The 25,792-nt window shown below is 45.6% G+C and overlaps 1 protein-coding gene and 1 pseudogene across 1 annotated transcript; both read right to left on the bottom strand.

The window, feature by feature from the left end:
• Positions 1-1,221: 1,221 nt before the first annotated feature.
• On the bottom strand, positions 1,222-4,387 carry LOC123133552 (serine carboxypeptidase-like 51; annotated as a pseudogene).
• Positions 4,388-5,623: 1,236 nt separating this feature from the next.
• On the bottom strand, positions 5,624-10,805 carry LOC123135899 (serine/threonine-protein kinase STY46). The gene is made up of 16 exons (XM_044555141.1): positions 10,213-10,805; positions 9,990-10,104; positions 9,739-9,824; positions 9,528-9,650; positions 9,185-9,239; positions 8,637-8,747; positions 8,473-8,523; positions 7,995-8,173; positions 7,808-7,915; positions 7,593-7,666; positions 7,325-7,500; positions 6,803-6,898; positions 6,643-6,723; positions 6,472-6,525; positions 6,208-6,342; positions 5,624-6,013 (listed from the first exon to the last, which is right to left on the bottom strand). Exons 1-16 carry the CDS (start codon positions 10,431-10,433, stop codon positions 5,942-5,944), a joined length of 1,737 nt encoding a protein of 578 aa, XP_044411076.1. The 5' UTR covers positions 10,434-10,805; the 3' UTR covers positions 5,624-5,941.
• Positions 10,806-25,792: the final 14,987 nt, after the last annotated feature.

Here is a 25,792-nt window from a genome sequence, read left to right on the forward strand (position 1 = left end):
TCACTAATCCATTACTTTTTAAAAAACATTTTTTTTTGCAGAAATCTAACTATTATATGCTTATTTTTGCATAGTAATAATATATACTTTTTATATATGCAGATGTATGTGTGTGTATATATGTATTGTATGCATGTATAAAAATAAATATACATATGTGAGATTGAACCTATAGCCACTAGCCGTTGTATTTTTTCCGAGGGGGAAAGCTATGCAAACACTATATTGGAGCAGTCTATATTCAACGTACAACAAAGACTGGCTTGGCTGAACCGGAGCAGCCCATCCACCTGTTCGGACGCTGCATGGGCTTGTGTTGCTGCATGCGCCGATGCGTTGGGTTGCTTCAAATCGACTGACTAATTTTGTGGTCAGTCAACTGACCGAAGATAAAAATAACAGACGATTTGTACCTAGTAATTCTCAAAAATTATATCACTGAATTCATATCAAACATACAAATTCAGTGGTATAATTTTTGCTCCTCGGTCTCCTTGGTTAAATTTACAGTCAAATTTGAATCTCGGAAAATGCGGGCGCACTACATTATGGAATGGAGGGAGTGTAACATACTTCTTCACGAAAAAACATTTAAATCTGGACCTTTAACATTGGAGTAATGTTTCCTTTGTCTTCTGTTCTGCTACAAAGTTCATCGACCCACCTTGGTCACTGTTGAGGCGGCCAGAAGCAATGAGAGGTGCAAAAGGTAACCACAGCAGGAGGCATGCGAGAGGTCGCCGGAGCCGGAGACGAAGAAGGGTAGCAACCGTGTGTTAATGACGACTAATTCACTCGGTGAAAAGCAGATGGGGGTAGATTTTAGCATTGGGGTGATGCTCTTTTTGTGATAAAGAAGCAAATTAATACCAAGAAGATATCAGTTATGCGGGACTCTCTATAACAACACGATATCAAGAGCTATTCACAAAACATCGAGGATTCACACAACAAAATTATTAGAAATAGACAATGAAAGAGAAACAATGACACACACCAAGCAGGCACATCGACCAAACCATGACAACACTAGGACTACAACTCTGCCAGAGCAACATCTCCAAGAAGGGAATGACGTGCCCACGCCGTTGTTGCCAAATCCAATCACCAAAGGTCGGATCATAGGTTTTCTCTGAATCAGGATCACCATTTATCTTCTCGCAGATGGTACAATAGAGCTACCCCACAAAAAGTACAATAGAACTAGAGTTTGTGCATCATCTAACTTGCGGGAGACTGGGTTATGCTACTGATCATGCTCAGCGCAATACAAGGCTGGTCAGCAGGCACCTACAACATCAGATATGCACCCATATTAACTTCAGTTCAAGAGCATCATATAAGTCACCAAGGAGGGATGCATATATGTACAAGAGCTTACAAAGTGTCCAGCTCGAAGGATCCAGTAGAAATGAAGGTTCTTGTAGGATCTAACGAAGGCTTGGGTGACCTTGGAGGACCCACAGTACAGTGGCTGCCTTGGCAGGCTCGTGAAGTTCTTTAGCCCGTCCCATCTGAAAGTGCAAAAGCATGTTTAGAGGGCTGACACATATCTGAACCGCGAGGAGAAGCATGATAGAGAATTGAGGGCCTCACTTGAGCTTCTGCACCCATGCTTCCGCGCCGATTGTCGAGCAGATCACATCGAGCTTCACAAGAAAAAATTCATTGCACTTATAGTACTATAAATAGAGACTTGCATAAATCATTTTCCCATTCGTGAAATGATATTCAGCTGGAAATATCTGGGTGTAGAATGTGGACCGTGGGAGTGGTTTTCTCTAAAACAAAATATGAAAGTTCATGTCAACTTTTTATTCGGAAAAAAGTTCATCTCAAATTCAAGAGCCGTTTCTTACTCAAAATGCTTCCATTTGCTAATCTGGTACCTTCATCAAATTGGCAGTACATCGACGAGTCGTAGCAATCAACCATATGCTTCACACAGAAGATGAAATCCGGTCGTTCTTAGTGTCTTGGTTACAATTTGGTCAGTTTCAATTTGCAAATTGCATGGTGACACCATTTCTATTTCTAAATTGAAAGTAATATTTCAAGAAAATTTCATGATCATTGGATTTGTAATCTGACTAAATGTTCTTTCATTACTCCCAATCCCATGAATAAACTTCATGGACAATCAACAAGTATATATGTACTAACATTACCCGCCTATAATATTTCACAAGCAAAAAAGAACAATGAGGTTTTTGTGGGTACTATTTGCAAGAGACAGTAAGATAAAATGAAGAGCAACAATCACCTGGCCATTGTACACCGTCACATTCACACCGTAAGACAACAACTCATCAACCTGTGGAAATTGCAAAGAGTTAATCAATTAGTGAAACATCGCCCTTTTCATCGCAGTTTAACAAAAAAAAAGTAAAATGAACAAATATTTGTCGGTCAACCTGGAGCCAGGCTCACTGACCTCGTCGATCCTAGGCTTCATGATGTCGTTGACCAGCGCATAGTAGACCAGCTCCGATATCCCTTGCCACCTGAGGTTACTGGGGATGATTTTGAGCTTTTCCTTGATGACCCCGTTCATGATGCCACTGATGGTGTTGGGACCTGATGCAGCCTCCTTGCGGCGGAGGTATGTCGAATACTTCACTGTCTGGGCATTGCTCGCCGCCGACCACGAAGAGGAGGTCGCCTTCACCGGGTCCATGCCCGTGTCAAGCAAGAAATTGTAGGTGTCCTGCAAAGAGGGAAAACAAAACTCCCTAAGGTCTTCAAAGAAGTTGAAACCTACATAAAGCTAGTTGAAAGCTATATTAAGTTAGTTGAAAGCTAGTTCACACTTACAACACCAGCGCTCTTGGAGTCGATAAACCCCAGCAACTCCGTCCACGACTTCCACGCGGCGGCGAACTGTCCTGCAGCGATCTGCTCCTTCACGGTCCCCGCCTTCCTAACGAGAGTTCGCGCGCGCATGCGTGCATGTGATCGGTGAGTCGGAATATATGTTTCCTTTTTACGCCATGATAAGCAAGAAGGTAGTAAGGGAGGCATGGTAGCTCGAATGTTTACTTACCCTTTGGTGGCGTCGCCGGCGTTGTCGTCCAGCCTCGACACGTCCAGCAGCAGCGGCGCGTAGGAGAGCTGCATGCACCATCCAAATTAAAGAGCGCTCTTGTTAATTTCAAGTTTTCAACCACGCATCATCATTTATGTTGCGCGACGAATTCAAAAACAGTCTTGCTAGAACTCATCTAGATGAGATATAAGTTGGTCTCATTCACCTTTTATAGCCATTGGATGTGATGCTATAAGATGCGTGTGTGCTGACGTGGGTTGTATTTGTTCTTGTTTTCAAAATGAATGAGACCAAATTATATCTCATCTAAATGAGTTCTAGGTACTCCCATTCTTTTTGAATTCAAAGAGACCATGTTTTGCTCACCGCGAAATCCTCCGGGGAGATGAAGCTGTCGCCGAGCGCGACGCCAGCGAGCGTGAGGTTGAGCTCGCCGGCGCGGATGGCCCGGACGGCGGAGACGCCGAGCGTGACGGCGTACTTGCCGCCGTAGGACTCGGCGACGAGGAACAGCGGGCTCCCCTCCCGCAGGGCGGGCACCTCCGTGGCGAGCGCCTTGAGGAGCGCCGTGGCGTCCGCGGCCGCCTCCCAGTCGCTCGTCACCAGCGCGCTGCCGTTCTCCGCGTAGCTGTACCCGACGCCCACGGGGTTGTCCTGCCATTGCCATTGCCATGCCATGCATCGAGCCAGCCATCAACGCAGGGAACACGTTACGACTCGACCGGTCAGGTCAGGAAGAGTAAATATGGAGGAGGAGGAGTTTCGAGCTGTGGCTGACCACGAAGATGAGGTCGGCCTTCTGCAGCCAGGTGGAGTTGCGGGGGTTGAGGTCCACGTCCAGCGGCCCGACCTCCAGGAAGTTGCCGATCCCGACGCCGGACGCCCCCTGCTCGACGGACAGACAAACATCGATGGAAACGACGGTGAGCTTTCGCCGGTGCGACGGGCAGCCATGGCTCCGGCATAGGTACGTAAGTAAGAAGAGAAGAGAGATGATGGCGTACCGGGCCGCCCTGCAGCCAGAGGACGGTCGGCCATGGTTTTGAGGGCGTGGACACCCTCTGGGGGCTCTTGTAGTACCACCAGAACAGGTGAGCCTCTGCAACACACGCCAAAAACCAAAGGAGCTTCAGACTCTCCCGCCAACGAACGGTGTGTATAGGAAGGCAAGGGAGCACGTGGATTACTTGGCCGGACTTCGACGTAGCCCCAGAGCTCGCTGCCGTCGGGGGCGCCGTCGGTGACGACTGAAGCGGCGGAGCCCCCGGCGCGGAGCAGAGAGAGGCAGCAGAGGATGGGCAGCAGGGAGGACAGAGCGACGGGGCGGCAGTACTTGTCCATCCTCCAAGTGGCGCGTTATGCAGGGACTGTGGTGGTGTGGTGCGGCCAGTAACGAGCGTTACGCGCCTAAAATAGGTGCCGCCATTGACACGGGCTGCGCATAAACAAATGCTTCATCGGGAATTCTAATGCGGCGGCTAGCCAGCAGCATCAGTCGTAACGCCGTCCCGGTCGACCACAATTACGCCGGCAATTTCATCCCGCTCTCCAGGGCGGCTTGGTCAGAGCTGGCTACCAGGACTGTGATCCCATGCATCTCTCGCCGGCGGCACGCCCCGGTACAATGATGCACATAGCCAACGGCATTCTTCATCAGTCCAAAGACTGTGGATTAACTACCGTGCGTGCACGGTCCAGCCATTGATTGCCACGCCGTGATTCGTGCTAGACAGTGCAACTCGTCCATGTTTTTTTTCATATGATTCAAAGATTGTATCGATTTTATCTTTTGAACACGAAGTCGGATTTATCACCTGGTCGCGCATCTGCATCTCTCGTGATGAAGCCTTCCAAACAACACCAATCTTGAATATATTTCGACAAAATTTCGAATTCAGATTCTAAAGCATGATGAAACCGGTAAAAGAAATCCATGATTTTTTTTTAGAAATTTAGGGAAAAAGTCGAAAAAATCTTCAAAACATTTTTCGAACAAACTTGACCTACTGGCGTACTCGTATAGAGCTTTCAACAAAGAACTCCCGTGAAAAATCTTAGCAAACTTTTTTTCCAAGACAATATAGAGTGAATAGTAAGTCTAAATATAGTGCTGATTTTGCTTTCTCACCAACAATACAAATAAAGGTTTTCTTCGCAAATTTTTTTTTACACGTGTGTAACACTTAAGCAAGTTTGTTGTAAAAAACTCATGATTTTTCTACTATTTTTGCAATATGTTTCACAAAGTTTTATCATGTAACAGATTTCAATTTTTAAAACTGTCCAAATGTATTCAGGGGTGGTCTTGACACAAACATATTATAAACTAGACTTTTGATTCAATGGATAAATAAGATTCAAACTTCAAAATCAAATGAAGAAGGCATGAAAATCAAATGAAGAAGGCAGGAGTGAGTGGAGTACTAATGTACTATACTAAGAAGTAAAGGAGGAGAGAGATTGACTCAGGCGACCTCCCGTGCATGGTAAAATCTTTTTTTTACCCTTGCAGAGTACTCAATCCGATCCTAAATATGGTTAATTCAACCTTAGTTTAAAGCTATGACACTTATCATGGATTAGAGGGAGCACCCGATCTCTTTTTTGTATTATCTCCCCGGTCAACGTGCCGTTGAAATGCATAATTCATCATGGGATCTTAACTTACCTGCGCAATCAATCTTCTGTGTTCTTAACGTTCATTCAACAACAACACTAGAATAAGAAAAACAATTGATACATGACAAGAGAAATAAAGAGGAAGCGAAATGGGCCAAAACAGCTAAGTGAGAGAATTATTATCAGTGTACGCTACAGTGGCTCGGGCATCGATCAACAATTTCGGAATCAATCATCTATACTTGCGCATCAACACGGGTGATGCTGCTGCTACCTTCAGTGGCTTCTCTTCAGCGCCGAAAGGAAGCCAGACTTCGTTTTCTGCCGGCCGTCGCCGTCGGCTCCCACCTGTCATGTTACTTCCAAGTCAGATATGAACCGCCAAAACATCTTATATTTAGGAACAATAGTACTTGGCAGGAAGTAGGCGGCGAATTCCGACAGAAAAACTGCATTTTGGTGCAGTTAACTGGAAAATCTTGAGAAATTCGCTGAAACATGCGACGTATTACGATGGAAAAATGACCGGAGGCGAGGCTGACCTCTTTGGAGAGTCTCTGAAGGATCTCCAAGATCTGGGAGAAGTCAGGCCTCTCGGCTGAATCTCTATGCCAACACTTCTGAAGCAGCTCTGCTAGCTTGGGATTGGTATCCTTCGGAATCGTCGGCCTGATGCCCTGCACAAAATGCGCGTCGAGAGGAGGGTTAGCATCTCCAGAAAATGCTACTGTATCTCATAGCAATGGGTTCCATCAACTTTTCGACAAGAAAAATAGGGCGTTCCAACAAGTATCTGCAAGGCTTACCTTCTGAACAACACCTATTGCTGCTTGCAGTGGGGTTAGATAATCATAAGGGATCTGGACAAATAGAGCAGTTATCAATTTTAACTCTAGAAGTAGACATATACAGATGTAGTACTACTTAAAAAGAAAGTGAAAAAAATGTTAGTCAACAACAACAACAATTGCAGTTACCTTGCCGGTTAGAAGCTCCCATAGAACAATACCAAAGCTAAAAACATCTGCCTTGTGATCATACGGCTTATGCTCTATGACCTGAAGTTACATAGTACACACATGTTAGAATATACAAAAAAGTTTATGTTTTCTTATGACATGTATAAACATGACACACCTCAGGGGCCATCCAACGGTATGTTCCAGTCTCCGCAGTCATCACTCCGGAAGTATCTTTCACGCGTGCGACGCCGAAATCCGCAACCTTTACCACCTGAAAAGGAGGCTCTTTTTAATTATAGAGTTTTAGCTATAAGTGAAAATATCAGTAGGAACAGTGAGAAGATTTATAACATGATTTATAAAATGTACTCCCTCCGTTTTTATTTACTCTGCATATTAGAGTTGACTGAAGTCAAACTTAGTAAATTTTGACCAAGTTTATAGAAAACAATATAGACATTTATCATAATAAATCTATACGATGTAAAAGTACATTCAACAATAAATTTAATGTTGTTGGTTTGTTATTGTATATTTTAATATTTTTGTTAATAAACTTGGTCGAAGTTTGTAAAGCTTGACTTTGACCAAAGCTAATATGCGAACTAAATAAAGACGGAGGGAGTATAATGCAAGTGAAAGTATCAGTAGGAAAACTATCTGATAAAATGCATAGCATGATTTATAACACACCGACCTTGTTTTCATCCATGAGAAGATTTGCAGTCTTGAGATCTCGGTGAATTATGTTGTTCTGATGCAGGTAGCTCATTCCTTTAGAGATGTCTGTTGCCACTCTTAGAATTTCTGGGAGCTTGAAGGAACTACCCTTTTTATGGAGGTAATCGTATACACTCCCTCCTGACATGAAGTCTAAAATATACCAAAAAGGGGGAAAGGTGCCAAAAACAATTAGCATTATCTGCATGATAACAACTAAAAACATTAACCCCATTGTAATCTACCTGTTATAATATATAAGTTGGGCTGTCTTGTACAGGCACCGATAAACTGCACAACATTCCTGTGACGAACCTTTCTGCGAGCATGGATTAAGCAGTAAGTCTATAACTCTATATGGGCATAGGCATGATTGCAAGTAACTCAGTCAGTTATTTGAATACGGGCAAAACAAATGGCAGATCGAGCCTATATATGGAGAATAAAATTTTAAGCTAACCTCATAATGTACACTTCCTGCGCAAAATCTCGGTACATATCTGCACTGATGCGCTCAGGTCTCACTACTTTAATGGCCACATCCTGGATGCAGTATGATCCACGGTATCTAAGAAACCAAAGAATAAGATGGCATTCTGCAGGTTTTTCAAGTTTCAACTGTTTTCACTTCGCAAACAGGAACTTACAGGTCACCATTTGATCCAGATGCAATCTTGTTCCCAAACTTGAGCAGCTTCAGGTCTATTTCCCAAACATCTGCTCCATCCGATGGTATTTGAACACTGGTAGATGTGGGCCTACTCTCTCCACCTTGCAGGCCTTCCAATGAAGGTGATGATGCGCTTGATACTGTACAAGCTTGTGCCTGTACACAACCCAATTTAGTACTCTCTCCGTACCAAAATATAAGACGTTTTTGCAGTTCAAATTATATTCTTGTAGAGAGGTAGTATTACATAACATATGCTTGTCATCTGAGAAAACCACAATGCATGTCTACGCAAACTTTTCTCTTTTGCATCATCAAACGAGAACTCTAAGGAGATTGTATTTCTCTATTATTCAGGTAAAGTTAGCAAATTTACTGAAACCAAACAGGAGAGTGCTTATTATTCAGTTAGAGGTATTAAACTTCACACAAGAAGGCCAGACAGAAGCATATACCTCAACACTGCGAAATTTCTCCATTATCTTTTCTTGCAGCTGTTTAGTACCCTATGAGTGGCAGTAAAAGAGAATATATCAACACAAAAATTACTGAAATAGCAGTAAGGAAAAGGGCAGGCTGCCGGGCTCTAATGTGCTGGAATCAGTTAGCTATCGCATACCACAAGACGCCAACCAGTGACAACGAATACATCGAGTGAGTAGCCATCGATTGTTGAAAATGCGTGTGCTTCTTGGATGTCAAGACCGAGCTCACCAAGCAAACAAGTCAGCTGTAATAAATGTATAAGTGTCAGTATAAGAATCAAACCAGATGCTGAGTAGATGACCTGGTCTGAAAGTAGTTTACAGTAAAGTTCGAGTGATTTCAGTACAATGACAGGAAATTTGATGTGTTTAGAGAAATAGTGATTTCAGTAAAAGCCTGTAGATTTCTGATGTCAATGCATCTTGATAGTTTGTTTCTTATATTTTATTTTATTCAAATTCTTCTTCTATTCATTTATTTTTGCTTGTCATTTCTTACTGACTACTCTGAATATACTGAATTTCTTTTTCATTTACTGTAAACTTGCCAGCTTCTGCATATACTGAATTTCATTTGCTGTGCTAAGAGCAGGTCGACTGACTCTGTAAATAAAATTGCAATGCCATGGCAGCAGAGGCATATTTGGATGGGGATTATGCCTTGCCTGGTACGTTTGTTTACCTGACTAAGTAGCTTTGGCTTATCAGTTGATGCAAATGCTATCTCATGCATTGGCCTGCAATGTTCAGAACATATAGAGAAGTAATCAACTACACAAAAAGAAATAAGGCACCAATTTATCCCTCTCGCAATATCACTCGAAGAAAGTAACGAGCTGATCATGCCTAAAAGAAAATATCTTAAATAATTGAGCAGATTTGCAACAACAAAAACAAACTTGCAAGAACTTTATTAAGGCTGAACTCTTTAAAAATACAAGCATATTATTGCACCAGCATATGATTGTAAGAAATACCTTAATCAAAAGCAAGATTGCACTTGTACTGAAAAGGAAATTATGTACCTGGAAACAAGGTGAACACTATTATCGTCGTCGTTATTCGTGCTACCGACATCCGATTCATTTGCGTCCAGTGCTAGCGTCTCTAGATTGGATGACGAACCGAACGCAGGAGGAGGATGAACCCTGAAGAATTTTTGTGCAAACCACGCCACAATTAGCATACATGAGCAAATAAACAGGCGTCTGGCAGATATTCAGAGATTATACATACATTTGGTTAGGCAAGTGAGTGGAAGCAACCATCTCCATCTCATGATCACAGGAATCATCCATATCACCATCAATAATCCTAGATACCTGAAGATCAAGCACGAAACAGAGCATCTGCCTGTTACGAAAATCATGGACATTGACATGCAGAACACAATGTATGAAAACTGAATTTGTCAGAAGAATCATGACATAACCCACTCAAATACAGTGTTTAACTTTGCAAGATTCTGCTCTGTGGGGAAGCGTTACCTGGACGACGCGCACCGACAGGGCGGGCCGGCGCTCGGGGTCGCGCGCCTCCTCGAGCAGCCGCTGGTGCGTGACCACGTCCTCCGCCCTCTCGGCGTTCACGTCCAGCGCGTACCTGCACAGACAGACGTCGCACGCACGACGGACAGCATCAGCGCAGCGTGCAAGAAGCCAGGAATCGGTACTGCCGATCGGGCGGTGGGGGGCGGACGAGAGGGCTCACCGGGCGGGGAGGCGGTGGAAGTGCGCCCAGAGCGCGTCCTGGAAGGCCGGCGAGATCTCGGCGCCGCCGGGGACGGCGCGGAGGCGGGCGAGCACCTCGTTGTACACCTCGAGGCGCCGGCCCTGCTTGTCCGTCCGCCGCCCCCCCGCCCCGACCTCCGTCTGTGGCCGCGGCGCGGACGAGTCGGCGGCCGGCGGCGGCGAGGGCTCCTCCACGGCCATCGGCTACCGATCCAAGTCCAACCAACCAGGAGCGTCTGCAGGCGGGCGCGCGAGATAGGAATAGGATGTCCGTGCTCCTACCGCCGCTGCGCTGCTTGCATGGGAGGCGGTGGCGGCCCCGCACGTGAAGAGGCGGCGAGAGAAAAAAGGCGAGCGCTTTATTATAGCGGTCGATCGACACACGGGCGGCCAACTGGAGCCGACGGGCGGATCAGAGATCAGAGAAGAAGAAGACAGCAGAGATGACGGCGTATGTTTGTGCCTCTTTTGGGGTCGGATCGGGCTGGGATTGAATCGATTTGATTTGCGTTCGGAGGAGGAAAGAGGTTGTGAGGTCCGATTCGTGTTGGGGAAGAAAAGTGGAGTAGATCGTGGGGCTTGATGTGCGCCGCGCGCCCCTGATTTATGTCTGTCTTTACACGGATTGGTTTTAATTAGGGATTAAATTACATGGGGCCAGATTGGGAGGCCCGTGACCAGATTGGTAAAATAATGAGGAGGCCAAGTCAGATGTGATGCGGCGAGTGGAGGACGCGCACTGACAGCCCGTCGTTTCCTTCGCCCCGCGGAAACTAAACTAAAACTAAAACTGTAGACAGTACTGCGGCCCTTCTATCCATAGATCTCAGAAATTCTAATATTTTAACACCTTGATCGACTATGCTCACAGTGGACTAACAATTTAATGGACTTTGACACCGGTGCTCACACTTTTCTGAATTATTGTCAGGACTTTTGGCGATTTACGTTGTTCTGTCGACTATGAACATATCTGTGGCGGCTTTGTCAAGCTCAAGATGATGTGTCGGTTTAATCTTTGGGAGGTGCTCGTAGGGGATAGGGCGTGCATGCATGTGCTCATAGGAAAGAGTATACGTGTGTACGTCTGTGTCTGTATTGTGTTAAAAAAATCTTTGTTAATTTCTTATTATAAATCCTTTTAAAAAAAATATCTGGATCAAGCAGTAGTGATTTTTTTTTGCCCTAGAGCAAAGACTCAAATTATATAACCAACATTACAATAAAGCCCCTGAGAAAAATATAGTGTGGACGGCGTCTGAAGATGTCGATGTTGGAGATATGAGAGCGGCACATCATCTTGGCGTGGTGGACAAACTTAGTTTTTATATAAAAACAAAACAAAGCTAGGCAATGGTGTATTCTTATATTTGGACTAGATAAAAACACTTTACATAAAACCTTGGGGTGGTCATAAAGATAAAATCGTGTATATATATATGCATGTATAGTCTTTTTATTCCAAATTAATTGATGCTCTAACTTTGCCCTAAGTCAAACTTCTTTAGGTTTGACCAAGTCTATATGCAATGTGTTGATATCTACAACATCTTATTCATGTCTTGTTTTTTTAAAAGCCATTGCCCTATATTAGAAGCCCCTGAAAAGTTATTTCAATATAATGAGACAAAACTTCGATAAATCATAAAAGGGTGGAACCTCCAAAATATGTTCTACATTGAGAATGCAACGATTCGGTGCCCAAGCTCATCTGCATCTGGTCAGAAAACAATTCACAAAAAATTCAAAAAAACTTTATTTGCATGGTAATAATTTATTGCGTGAGGTCCACTTCAATTTTTAGATCATTTGGACGTTTTAGTAGCTCTCAGCAAAAAAGACAAATCGGGTCATAACAATCCATGAACAATAAACCTTTTTACAGACGCCAAATTTGCCTTTTTTGCCGAGAACTACTCAGATCTCCAAAGATCTGAAAATTGGATCGGGCCTCACGTATCAAATTATCTACCATGCAAACAAAATAAGAATTTTCTGAATTTTTATAGTATTTATTTTGAATTTTTTTTTCTTCAACCTGGGTGCAGACGAGCCTGGGCTCAGAAATGGATATTCGCTAAATTGGAAAATACACAACTATAAGGTTGATGTTCCATAGTTAGAAATTATGTCCTAAAATTGCGCTCCTATGTCTATATAAAATTGCGGACAAATGGAATCGCATGGCTCAGTTGACCTTTTATATAAAAGAGGGGCCTCCCCCTCCGATTTCGTTTACTTGAAGCCATGGTTCTTATAGGTTCTAGAAAATAAAAAAACGGAGTTCATACGAGAAATCTAAACAAACAACCCAGGCTACAACTGAGCGAAAGTACATAAAAATACTGGGGAAATATCACAACACCGAGAACACAAAAACCTAAGATTGGAGCAGAGGAGTAATTTCCTCTAGGGGGGAGGGCAGCTCCTGGCCCATAGATGAAGTCTAAGGATAAAGCCACATGTCAACCTCAGTACACCATGTCTCCACCTTTGCGAAGCCCTGAAGATCTCACTTGTTATTTGCCCTATCAGTCTTGCTCTCCTTCAGTGCTTCTATACTATCTTTCTTTACTTGCAATGTTGACCAAACATTAATTCAATAAGAAAGCAAATGGATCAATGCAAAAGGATCATTGATCCTCTTATTATCACTAAAACATATGTCACTTGTACTTCTCCAAACTTTGTATGAAATAACATGAATCCCAATAGAGATTGTTCCTCTAGACCTAAGACTTAAAATTCTTTGGAGAACTTCTCAGCCAAGGACAGATCAGTTGACATAGTTTTAAGATCACAAACACATTACATCAAGCTCCAAATCATTATATCCATAGAGGATGGGAAAATAAATGGTCCACAATTTCATCATCACCACAAAAGGAGCAAGCCTTACTGCCAATCCAACCCCTCTTCGGTAGATTGTCTTTTTTTGAAACAGAGGAAGAAGTCTTGCCTCAACCATTAATTAAGAAGAACATAGTTGCCCAGCTAATTTTTGAAAAAGGGCAAAAATCATCACAACCATGCTCAAAAGCATGACCACATCCGCATGTGAACTACTCCCGAACAGTGGAGCCACTGGACTGAAGCACCCAGCACACTAGTACTACAACCCGCAACAAACGGGTCTCAATATCGCAAAAGAAAACCAATCGACTCATCGCAACTCGACGAAAACAAATCGACGAAAACCACACACGCGACCGAGCTCACATCTGCAACTCAGAAAGCCAAGAACCATCCATCATTGAACCATTTGCGCCTTCCCTCTAGCTCCATTCTTCTTGCTCTTGCCCTTGCAAGATTTCTCTTCAAGGATGCCAGATCTTGGGTTAGAGTCACCCTTTTTGTGCTTCTCCATCAAAGCTTATTCCTCCAAAAGGCATCCAATCATCTTTCCAGAATTATCAGAGTCCAAGTTGGCGAGGAACGTTAAAAATCTTTAACCATGGCAAACCGAACGTTTTATATGGCAAATTAGTTTTATCAAAATCCTTCTTCTTTTGCAAAGAACGAATCATTTTGCTCTAAGAGTATATGAGACAAAATTAATTCGTCATTATCTCTGAAAGAGAAAACACAGTGATGCTGCTAAGTATTTAGCGAGAGTCCCGCAGAATCCCTGTCCAGGTACATGCAACCTAGACACACCTCCCATCATTCAAAAACAACATTTTGAATCCAGCTTATGCCGTCCATGGCCTTCGTTAGGATGATATGCTAAAGTAATCCAAAGGATCAGATATCCTAAACAATCCAAGTACTACCAGTAATCGACCGCTAAAATAAGAGCTTCCTGTCCCGCGGCTGCCATTTTTGGCTCCTCCTACTTGCCATTTTAGCAGCTTTTCGAGTAAGCAAGCATGTTTGACTTTGAAGAGAGGACATTGGGAAGCGGAACTAGCGGAGCGGGACGTAGCGGCGCGCATGCGTGCGTGACCCGGTAGTCGGTGCCAATCCGCCGCGTCACGTACGCATCGACGAGATTAGCTCCACGGGATATGCTTTTCGTCCATGCATTATTCTCTTATAATTAATCCATCCAAGAAGGGTTTGTGTCGGGAGGAGAAGAGGGTTTCAGCTAGATTAGCGCAGACAGCAGCACAGGGCAAACACTGCACCACTACTTACCACTAGTTTATCATTGACCTGGAAAGCAACCCGGCCGCTGATCTTTTTTCTTTTTTGAGGGTACCGCTTATTAGTTATAGGGTTTATATCATCCCAAGGAGTTGGCCGTTCAAGGAAGCATATCCTTTTGTTTAAAAAGAAGAAGAAGCATATCCTTTGCCAAAAGAAAAAAAACAGAAACCAAGGCCTATGTTACGATACCGAAAAGTTAAATAAAGCTAAGCTCGGGGAAGCTGATACGTCTTAAACGTATCTATTTTTCCTCAAATTTTGCTTAGTTTTAGACTCAAAACTTTCTCTAGTGAAAAATAATTAACCAGGACTGACATAGTTTTCAGCAAAATTATATAATGTTATGTTTTGTGTGCAGAAAAAATGTTGGAGAAAAAACAAAACAAATATAGGTAACGGAGTCCTGCAACAAAAGAGAAACATGGGGCCGGACCTAGAATTGGGCGAGGGGATGGCCCATAGTGCCTAGGCACCCACCTTCCAAGGGCGCCTACAGCCCGTGGGGGCCCTTTGGCTAGCCTCCGGTGCCCCCCGACTTTATATTGCTCCGAAACACTTTCATGATTTTTCAGTAATTTTTCTGCGACAGAGAGACACCACCACCATACTTCTTCATCCCGGAAGCCTACTGGAGGTTATGGTTTGCCTCCGGAGAGGGGGATTATTCACCATCAACACCATCAACTCCTTCCACAACACCGCCATCATGCTCTCTCCGACCATGTGTGATTAATCCGATGTAGGCACGTGTGATGGATGGGTTGTATGAGATTTATCGTGTAATAGACTTCATATTAATGGAGGAATGATCCCTAGTGTAATGATTATTTGAGAATTGATGCTATTATGACTTTCCCAATGATTATTACTAGGACCCGAGTAATATGATTTTAGATCTGAACCATTATGTTTTTTTATGTCTGTTTGTTCATGATTGCACATGTTATACTTTTGATCTGGAGAACCCGAGGGCGGTAGACCGAGGTATCAAAGAGAATTGCTATAATTTGAGGATAACATGTATTCATAGAGTGATAATGGATTATTCTGGTTGACCCACAAGGCCGCCTTAATAACCCTAGTTTCCTTATGGACCCCGAAGCAAGGGGGGTTGGACTCTAGATGAGAGGCGGGATCTTTTTAAGCACGTTTCTCAATTTGTAGAATACATCTCTACAATGATTCCAGAACATGCGCTAGGTTGTGATCCCAATCAACTGTCTATTTGCATTTTGAAATCATCCATGCTTCAACCTAATATCAATCCCTATGCCTACGTTTAATACTACTGTTGATCTCTTTTAAGTTACATGTACTTGACAACTACTTGATATTTTTGCTGATGTGATACTGCTTTGCCACAAACATCACTCGATTCACCATATTGTTATTGTTACTAATTATTCTAGCAAGCAAGCATCTGTTTTAGGTGTGCTTGAATTGGCAACTCAACTGCTAAAACTTATAAATAAGCTTCGGCTCTCTTTGTGTCAAATCAATAAATTTGGGTTGTGATATCTACCTCGAAGATTGTTGTGATCCCATATATGTGGTGTTATCAGCTTGCTAAGGAGCATGGCAACACTATTTGTGAGACTGGTTGGTCTATAATCTTTTCGCCTCAATGCATTGTCATTCTTCGGGATTAGTGCAATGAATGCAACATTCAAGATGCTACAACTCCTTTGATTGAGTGATGACATCTGATTTATAGCATTCACGAGATTTATTGGTGGTGCAGATAGCCCAAAAGTGATCAGGTCAATCATTTGAATGGGCTGGCCCAGGGGTGCTTGGTTTTCGAAGGATGGGCATGTATCAAAGCCCCATGTCCGTCTTGGATGGTCGCAGCAGCGCAATGCCTATCGTCGGCAGTGTCGACATCGAGACCTCTAGCTGGACGAGGGGCCAGAGATGAGTGTATGCACGTATGTATGAGCGCTTGCGTCTATACCGTGTTTAAAAAAACCTGGACAAGGGGCCCTTGCTCCTTTGCCTATTTTTTTAGAACCAGGTTTTACCCCTTTCCATTGCATAGAACGGAAATACAACCAGTTCCAAACAGAGAAGTCAGGAGAAGGGAAAGAGGTAGGGCGAGTTCCCGCACTACCAGGAAACCCACCACACTCGCTCATCGTTGAAACGAATGCTGTGGGGCTAAAACCTGAGTAGCACAACATAAAGTCTATCCTATTACAAGCTCAAAAGACCAAACTAGAGCAGACATAGAAACATTTGCCAGCCGTGTAGGCATCTTCTCCTGAAGAGAGCGCCAAAAGGTAGACGACTCGTGCCAACCATCCCTTCAGTTACAGCGCCACGAAGCATCAGGCACCCTTTATCGTTTGCTTGGCGGCATCACACATCTTCATCAGCTGCATTGTGCTAGCCCTGATCATCTCCGCTCCTGTGCGTAGCTCCCTGGCGGCATCCCCTTGTTGTAAACCTGTCTAATAGAGCAGAAAAGAGCACATAGAAAACACAATCTCAAAGGGAGTCTTAATTTGTTTCTTTTCAAAAGTGGCTCGATTGCACGCCAACCAAATCGCCCAGCAGGTGGCCGCTAGGCCCACCGTGTAAAAAGATTTCTTCCCAGGAAGAAATTTGTGACACCATACGAAATATTGCCAGTAGTTTTTGGGGCATTTGTCAGTGCCCAGCACCACCCCGATGGATCGCCAGACTACCCCAGCCACCGGGCAAGTAAAAAAGAGATGTTGAGCTGTCTCCACCCCTCTGCAGAAAGAACAACACGGGTTTCCTGGCCATTTTATGTTTTTCATCACTTGCCTCGTAAGCACCGCGTCCTGCGATAACTGCCAAAGAAAGATTTTAATTTTCAGATGGGTTTTGGCTCTCCAAATCCACCTGTGATGACACCCACTAAGGGGTTTTTCCAGCATCTTATAAACCGATTTGGTGGTGAACTTGCCATTTTGATTTAGGCCCAAAGGACTCGATCATCCTTCTCAGTCAGAGGGATGTTTTTAATTGCAGCAGGCAAGACTTCCCACTGTTTAGACAGTTCAGGGGTAAGCCTACGCCTGAAGATAGAAGTGATCTCAAGTTCACTTCTCTTGTTCAGGGTGCTATCCGGATGATTGCAAATATCAAACAATGTGGATATTGGTCCCGCAATGGGTGCAGCCCATTCATTGGGTCTTTCCACAGTCTAATTAAGTTTCCGACCCCAATCTCAATTTTATTGCCCAACATATAGATGTATTTCGCTTTAAGCAGGCTTTTCCAGCATGGTGAGTCAGAGAACTTGGGGTTAACTTCAGCAACAGATTTGTTGCAAAGATATCTGGCATGGATGATGTCTTGCCACAACCCATTCCGAGTCTCTAACTTCCACCACCATTTAACCATGAGGCTGTTATTTTGTTTTCGGAGGTCTTTTATGCCTAACCCCCCTTTGTCTCTGGATCTACATATTCTACTCCACTTAACAAGATAGTATCTTTTCTTTTTGTTACACCCTTGCGAGAAGAACCGAGGACTGTGTTTGTCTAGCCTTTCAATGAAGGTTTTGTTCATTAGCCACATCGACATGTGATATAAGGAAATCTGTGTAACCACAGAATCAAGCAGGGCATGTCTCCCCCCCATCGAGGCAGCATTGCCAATCTAGGCTTCAAACCTCTTCAAGTATTTACTAACAATGAATTCCCAATCAGAGATTTTCAGGTTAGCTAACTAACAGGCATGCCCAAGTATCTAAGTGGGAAACTGCCGACCTCACAGTCGAATATCTCAGCATATTTATTAACAACAGTCTCATCCCCACCTACAGTAAGAATTTCACTCTTTTGAAAGTTAACTTTCAGGCCAGACATCATTTCAAACATGTACAACAACAACTTCAGGTTGATTGCTTTATCAATGTCATCTTCTATGCAGATGATGGTTTGACCAGGTCATCCCACGCTTGTTTGGGCATATGGATTTATGTGTTTCAAATATACTAGTGTTTCAAATATACTAACTTTCCATTGGCATATATGTAGATGTAGCTAGTCAAATAGAAAAGGAGTAAATTTAAACCTTGTTCCCAACGGGAATATTGGGACCTGAAGATAGTACATATTGGTTTTTTTATATATCCACATCTTGCAATACTCGTTTGTATGGCTATCTAAACTTCGAAATGACGGTTTGGCTTAGTCTCACGTAACTTTGTCACCATGGGCATGGAGGAACACTAGATGCAAATGTTGGTGTCCAAGATGATTGAGGACTTCGGCGCACATATCTAAATGTTAGTAAGCTTTGTTTTTACCAGGTATCTTTATGTTGGTACAAGTATCTTCGCTCAGTTGTATTATATTTTCTTTAATCGATAATAAAGTCATAAATTGCTGAATGCTAGCTTTATGAATTATTATCTTTTGAACAAAGTCACAAACTAGTACAAGTGATGCCAATCAAGCAAAGAGCTTATATCCCAGAGATCCATCCCCCCCCCCCCCCCCCCGCCCCCAAAGGGTTAGCTAGGTACATTCAACGTAAACACTACTACTACATCAACAATAGGACTCCAAGGATTAGACGCAGCCCCGTGTCGCCCCCCCGCGGGCGACCCGGGTGCCCAACCCTAGCCGCCGCCGACCCAACCCCACCTCCTTCCTCTCCTCCCGCCGCCGCCGGCGGGCGCCGCCGGGCAAAGCCCGCGCGGTGCCGGCGGCGGCGGGATCTCGCCTGCCTTCGCCCGGAGTAGGGGCCGCGGGGGGTTCCTTCCTCGGGCGCGGCGGCGGAACTCGGCGGCCGGCGCGTCGGGTGGCGCGTGCTGGTGGGCTCTGAGGCGGCGGCCTCGCTGGTGCGGACGACACTACTCCGACGGCAGGGAGTGCTCGTCGGTGAGGTAGGCCGGATCCCCTCGGCTGCGCGGGCAGCGAGGTCCCGGTGGGCGCTGGTCATGGCACGGGGAGGCCCCGGGCTCCCCTCGTTAGATCGGAGGCGATCTGGTCCGCTCGTGATGCATGACCTCCGGCCGGCCTGGCTCATGTTGTGGCTGTTTCGGAGGTGGCGGCAAGGTGCTTGGCCGGGGGAAACCTTTGGCCGCCGGTGGCGGTCACGGCGTCGATGGCGTCCCGGACGCCATTCCCTCCTTGGTGGCGGCGCCGAGGCTATACCTCCCCTGCCTCCCCCCTTCCCCTACGCCCGGGTGAAAACCCTAGCCCCGGTGGCTAAGCGGCGGCGGCGCCACAGCGTCGTCACCTTCTTGAAGGCGCCGATTTGGGCCTGGGGATGCTGGGTGTGCATGGCGAGTTTGTCTGGTTCCTGGTGGCGGCCCGTCTGATCTACCGCGTTGCAGCTCCGTGGCTGCGGTGCTTATCTTCCGGCCGTGTCTCCGATGGCGACCTCGCCCTTCCTCACCTTGTACTTGCCGTGGTGGAGCGGTACTTCATCTCACTCATTGATGGCGGCGGAGATCGGCGGCATGGTGCCGTGGAGGCTCGGCGTCCGATGCGCGGAGATGGACTCGCGCAGGAGGAGGTAGTTGTCTGGCGTCATGGTGACGTCGATGGCGGATGTGGCCTTCACAAGGTAGAAGACTCAATATCATCTGAAGACGGACCTGTGGAAGATGGCGGCGACGACGCAAGAGTGTGTCTGACCGGATTGTGCCCCAGATCCGGTATGTGGCTCGGCTGGGGCTTCCGGCGTTTGATGTTAGGTTTAGGTGAGTAGTTTGGGTAGGGGCCCAGCTAGCATCCCTTCATCATATGGATAAGAGTAGCGGCATATGTTGCCAAGATGGTGGATTCAGGTATATTGTTAGTAATACTTTGTAAGGTCCTCGAGAATAATTAATAAAGTGGCCGTATGCATCTCCCAGATGCAGAGGCCGGGGGCCATCCTCCTTTTCTAAAAAAAAAAACTACATCAACAATCATGCCCGTATATAATGTCGTGGACATGTTGACAGAGACACACACATACAGAAGCTAGCATCAAAAATTTGATTTCAGCTGCCATTCATAGCATGATATGCTAAATTAATCGAGTGGGATAATCCTAAACAACCGCAGGAGGCTACTGTCGCTAGCTAAAAAACAAGAGCTTCCTTCCTGTTGCCGTTTTTTGGCTCCTCCCACTGCCCTGCCACTACCGCAATAACCCTCTATGTCGACGGCCACGGGCCGTCAGCATAGGCCTTATACCGTCGGTATAGGTCCATCGGCATCGATAACGTCAGCCTAGTCATGTCGGACTGTCGGCATAGAAAATTTGTCAGCATAGGTGTCGATGGCAAGTGATGCGGATTGATGACGTGGATGCAAGCTATGCCGACGGCCGCTGTTCTTGCCGTCGGTATAGAACTGACGGCGTCAACACTCGTCACACACCGGGTCACCGGGCCCACCTCTACACCGATGGCTCAGGTACGTCGGTGGCTGCTGTAAGCATACACCGACCTATGCCGGTGGCTTATATGTGCCGACGACCCGTCGTCATACCTGGAGATAGCCCGACGGCTTACATACACCGACGGCCTAGCCTAGGCTGTCGGCATACCTCAGTATAGGCCGATAGGGGCCGTCGGCATTATTTAGGCCGTCGGGGTAGGGCCCTGTTCCGGTAGTGTACTTGCCGTTTTAGCTTAACTTGAGTTGGAGCACATCATCGGAACTAGCGGCCCGCATGCGTACGTGCGTGACCCGGCAGTCGGTGCCGATCCGCCGCGTCACATACGCATGCGGGTGCCTACATTGATAGAGGTATCCGTGTGAGCATCCATGCACCATGGGTTAGTCATCTCTTGTTCGCTGACGATAGTCTCATTTTTCTTGCTGCCAAGATCCAAAGTGCAGAACGGCTCGTGGAAATATTACAAATCTATGAGGATTGCTCGGGCCAGGCGGTGAATAAAGAGAAGAGCTCTATTTTCTTCAGTGGCAATTCAGGGCAGTCTCTCCGTGCGCAAATCAAACATGTTCTAGGGATTGCAGCAGAAGCATTCTCTGAGCGTTATCTTGGCCTACCTACAGCCATTGGAAGGATCACTAGCGGTACGTTCCATCATATCAGCGAACGTATCCGAAGCAAGATTAGCGGATGGTCTGAGAGGAATCTAGCCTGTGCAGGGAGGGAAGTTCTGTTGAAATCCATTGCACAAGCTATTCCAACTTACAGCATGAGCTGCTTCCTGCTGACTAAGAAAGTCTGTAAGGAGATCACCTCGCCCATGGCTAAATACTGGTGGGGGAGCTCTATTGACAAAAGATCCCTACACTGGTTGGCATGGGATAAATTGACGGAGCCAAAAATCAAAGGAGGTTTAGGGTTTCGGGATCCTCAAAAGTTCAATCTCGCAATGCTTGGAAAGCAATGCTGGCGCATACTGACCAAACCTGATTCTTTGTGCTCAAGAGTGTTGAAGGGAAAGTATTTTCCACACACAGATTTTCTCCAAGCCTCGATACCTAAGGGGGCGTCCTCTACCTGGAAGGCAATCATCGCAGGCAGAAAGGCTTTGGAGAGGGGTTTGATCCACCGGATAGGAGACGGATCATCAATATCCATTTGGAACGATCCTTGGATCCCGAGTACAGTCACTATGAAACCTACTGGTCAACTAGGGGCGACGCCCTTACACACTGTCTCAGAGTTGATAGATGACTATACTGGGAACTGGAATGTCAGTTTGGTCCGCCAAAACTTTCTTCACCCGGACGCGGAAGCGATCCTTAATATACCCTTGAACAGATCAGGCGGGGAAGATAGTTTGGCGTGGTCGTTGGAAAAGTCGGGTAACTATACTGTAAAATCAGCGTATCACTCTCTCATGACTCGGAACGAGCTTAGTTCTCTAGAGGAAGGGACGAGGACGGACACTTCATCAGCAAATAAACAGTTATGGACCGTACTTTGGAAATTGCGGGTGGTGCCGAAGGTTAGGGTTTTCTGGTGGAGGGTTTTGCGGGGCATCCTGCCAGACTACATGACTCTACAGCATCGGCACATCAAACCACTTGGCCGCTGCGATCTCTGCAAGGCCATGAATGAAGACTTAAAGCATGCACTTGTCTCGTGCTCACATGCCAAACAATTCTGGATTGCTGCGAAGGATCGGTTCGATCTTCATTTGCCGAGGCTGCATCCGCTAACATGGGCGCGGGACATTGTGCTCGATGAGATGTTTTCTGATGAAGCTCGTTGTCAGATTATCACCATTATGCATGCAATATGGACCTCGAGGAACAAATGGACCCACGATCAGGAGGGTTTCTCCCCAGGGCAAGCGCTCAAGTGGATCCATGAAGCCCCCGCCATACTCGATTTACCTGACCGTCGACCAGGTGTACAGACGAGACGGAGCTGGAACCCCCCTGATGCGGGGTGGATCACCACCAACGTTGATGGTTCAGTATTCCCAGACGGGTTGATAGGAGGAGCAGGCGGCGTAGCCTGATCTCACATTTCCTTTGTGGGGGCTTGGTGCAAACCGTTGGAGGGGGTCTCGGATCCTTTCATTGCTGAGCTCTTAGCGTTTCGGGAGGGTGTGATCTTCGCTCATCTACGCGGGATGTCACATGTGATAATGCAGGTCGACTGCATGGAGCTGGTCACCCAATGGAGTTCGCGCGGCAACTCAAGATCGATTGCAGCGCCTATCTTTCAAGAACTTTAAGCTTTAGTCCTTAATTTTGTTTCTTTCTCGGTTCAGCATATTAGTAGGGAACTTAATTTCCCTGCCCATCTGTGTGCACAGCGTGCCTGTGCCATGGAGGGCACATATTGTTGGCTCGAAGCAAGTCCAGATTTCCTGGTCACTAGCCTACGGGCAGACTCTAACCGTATGATCATTCGTTAATAAAGTCAGAGTTCATTGCAAAAAAAAAAACATACGCATCGACGAGATTAGCTCCATGGGATATGCTTTCCATCCATGCATTATTTAGTGCTTATTACAAGTCCATCCATGAAGATGTGTCGAGACGAGAAGATGGGTTCCGGCACCGCGCAAACACTGCACCACTAGTTTATATTGACTTGCTGGAACGATAGGTTGGCCCGCTGGTCAAGAATCAGGCTTTATGCCAAGGATTTAAAGCATATCCTTTGTCAAAAAAGAAAAACTGAAAGCATATCATAGCTACAAGCTTACAAGGAGTAAGAGCATCTCTAGCAGATCTCGTAAAAGAGGCCATTTGATAAAATAACCGTCAAGCGGACGAGGTTGTTTTTGTGCCCTGAATAGATCCCGCAAAATCGGCCATCCGCTAAATTTTTGTGCGGGATCCTGTAAAGTGCGGGCCATTTCCGCCATATCTGAGGGTTCCGTCCCTCTTTTTTCTGGTTCTCCCACATCTCTCCCGTGTCTTGGCGCCAAAGAAACTTTCAGCTCGCGCGCCCTTCCTCACCGCTGCATCTCCCTGCCGTCTCTTGCTGCCCCTGGCCTCCCCGCGTACAGTAGCTCCGCCGCCCCGCTCCGCACCTGTTCCACCAATTTTGGAGGCCAGGGGTGCCCATTTTTCTTCGCGGGGGAGCGGCCGCCGCCGGCGCCATGGATCCGCCCCGGAGCTTGCCGCACGGTTTTGTAGCGAGCGGATCCGGATGATTCCGGCGCCGGTGAGCCTCGAAATCGCCGGAAGGATAGCGGCACTCCGGGTTTGGGCCGTGGTGAAGAAGGGGTTTGGCCGCTTTGATTCGACCGACGGAGGATAAGAAAGGGGCGACTCACTTGATTCCGGCCCCCGGAATTGCATCGGGGGGGAGGTAAGTTTAATGCCCGTCGATTTGTTGATTCAATTTCGACTGACAAGATTTTGAAAAAATCACCAGCGTGCATTTGTTTAGATGGACTAGAGTTCGTCGTCATAGTGTGGTTGCATCTCGTGGACAAATTTGAAAGGGGGCCGAAGAGAAAGTGTCACGGATACACAGTTGGCCGGCTATGTATTCCTTGCAATTGAGATCTCGCCGACAAGATGCTCATAAAGGAGTACTTTGCCGAGGTACCAACATATATGGCTCACCTTTTCTGTGATATCGAATGTGTAAGCCTCTTTTCGTGCGCATTGTTGAAGCTTGCGAGAAAAGTTGTTGTTTTTCAGTCGCCGGAGGAATGCTGCAGATTTGCTTGGGTTTAGTGCATATCAAAAAATATCGGCGGCAATGAGAGTGATTGCATATGGCATTCTCGCTGACTATATCGATGAATATCATCGCATTGTAGAAGAACCATCAAATGCATGCGAGTGTTTGCGAAGACAATGCTCCGGATTTTTGGCCCGGAGTATCTTCGAGCTCCAGAGGAGGACACAAAGAAGTTTATGTCCATGAAGAAGAAAGGGGATGACCATGCTTGGGAGTATTGATTGTATGCATTGAAGGTGAAAGAACTACCCGGTGGCTTGGGCAGGGCAATATACCGGCCACAAACTTAAACCTACCACTGTGCTTGAAGCCATGGCTTCATGTGATTTATGGATTTGGCATTGCTTCTTTGGTTTGTTAGGGTCTCTCAATGATATCAATGTCTTGCAGCAATCTCATCTTTTTCCTCCGCTGGCTAGTGGAAAAGCCTCGGCTTGCAACTATACCATCAATGGCCATGACTATACTATGAGATGCTATCTTGCCGACGGTATTTATCCTCCATGGTCAACATTTGTGAAGACCATTAGTGACCCCAAAACCAAGAAGCAAATTTTTTTGGCCGAAGCACAAGAAGCATGTCGAAAGGATATTGAGTGGGCATTCGGTGTGTTGCAAGCTCGGTTTGCCATTGTCTGAGGTCCAACTCGCTTCTGGGATGAAAAAATTCCTTAAAAACATCATGACTGCATGTGTAATTTTCCACAACATGTTCATCGATGACGAGAGGGATTTGAACTTAGAGTTTTATTATGACAATGTTCGTGGCCGTGTGAAGTCTATCAGGGATGCATATGAGATCACTGCATTTGTTAACACCTACGGGAAGATTGAGAACACTGCTTCACACTACTAGCTCCGTGATGATCTTATTGAGCACAATTGGCAACTTTATGGGAGATAGACTCTCGTTTTAATTTAAAAAAATCATATGTATTTGTGTGTGATTTGAACAATTTGTTGTCTTATTAACTATTTGAATTTGAACTTTTTTGTAATGAAGATGATTGTTTCATTGAAAATTGCCTTTGGGACCATTTATATTCATATGTTTAATATAGTCATTATATTCGGCTTTTATAGTTGAAAAACAAGAATTTTCAAAGCTCCCGTCTTTTTGCGGTACTGTAAGGCCTCTGGCGCCGAACAGATTATGTAAACTCGTCTCGGAAATGTTTTGCGGGACGAGTTTACTGGATATGTTCCGCCGTATTGCGGTACTCTGACACGCGAAGAAGTAGAACGCATATGCTAAATGATCCTGAGCACTAAAGCTAATCAAGCTTTGCTTTTGCTTGTCGTCG

The sequence above is a fragment of the Triticum aestivum genome, chromosome 6B (assembly GCF_018294505.1).
Source record: "Triticum aestivum cultivar Chinese Spring chromosome 6B, IWGSC CS RefSeq v2.1, whole genome shotgun sequence".
Taxonomy (NCBI): domain Eukaryota; kingdom Viridiplantae; phylum Streptophyta; class Magnoliopsida; order Poales; family Poaceae; genus Triticum; species Triticum aestivum.

Excerpts from the sequence above, each read along its gene's own strand:
- LOC123135899 (XM_044555141.1), bottom strand. The coding sequence starts at position 10,433 with ATGGCCGTGGAGGAGCCCTCGCCGCCGCCGGCCGCCGACTCGTCCGCG. Across the intron at positions 8,174-8,472 it reads AGAAATTTCGCAGTGTTGAG|GCACAAGCTTGTACAGTATC; the intron begins GTATATGCTTCT and ends GGTTGTGTACAG. Across the intron at positions 6,526-6,642 it reads GGGAGCTTCTAACCGGCAAG|ATCCCTTATGATTATCTAAC; the intron begins GTAACTGCAATT and ends CTATTTGTCCAG.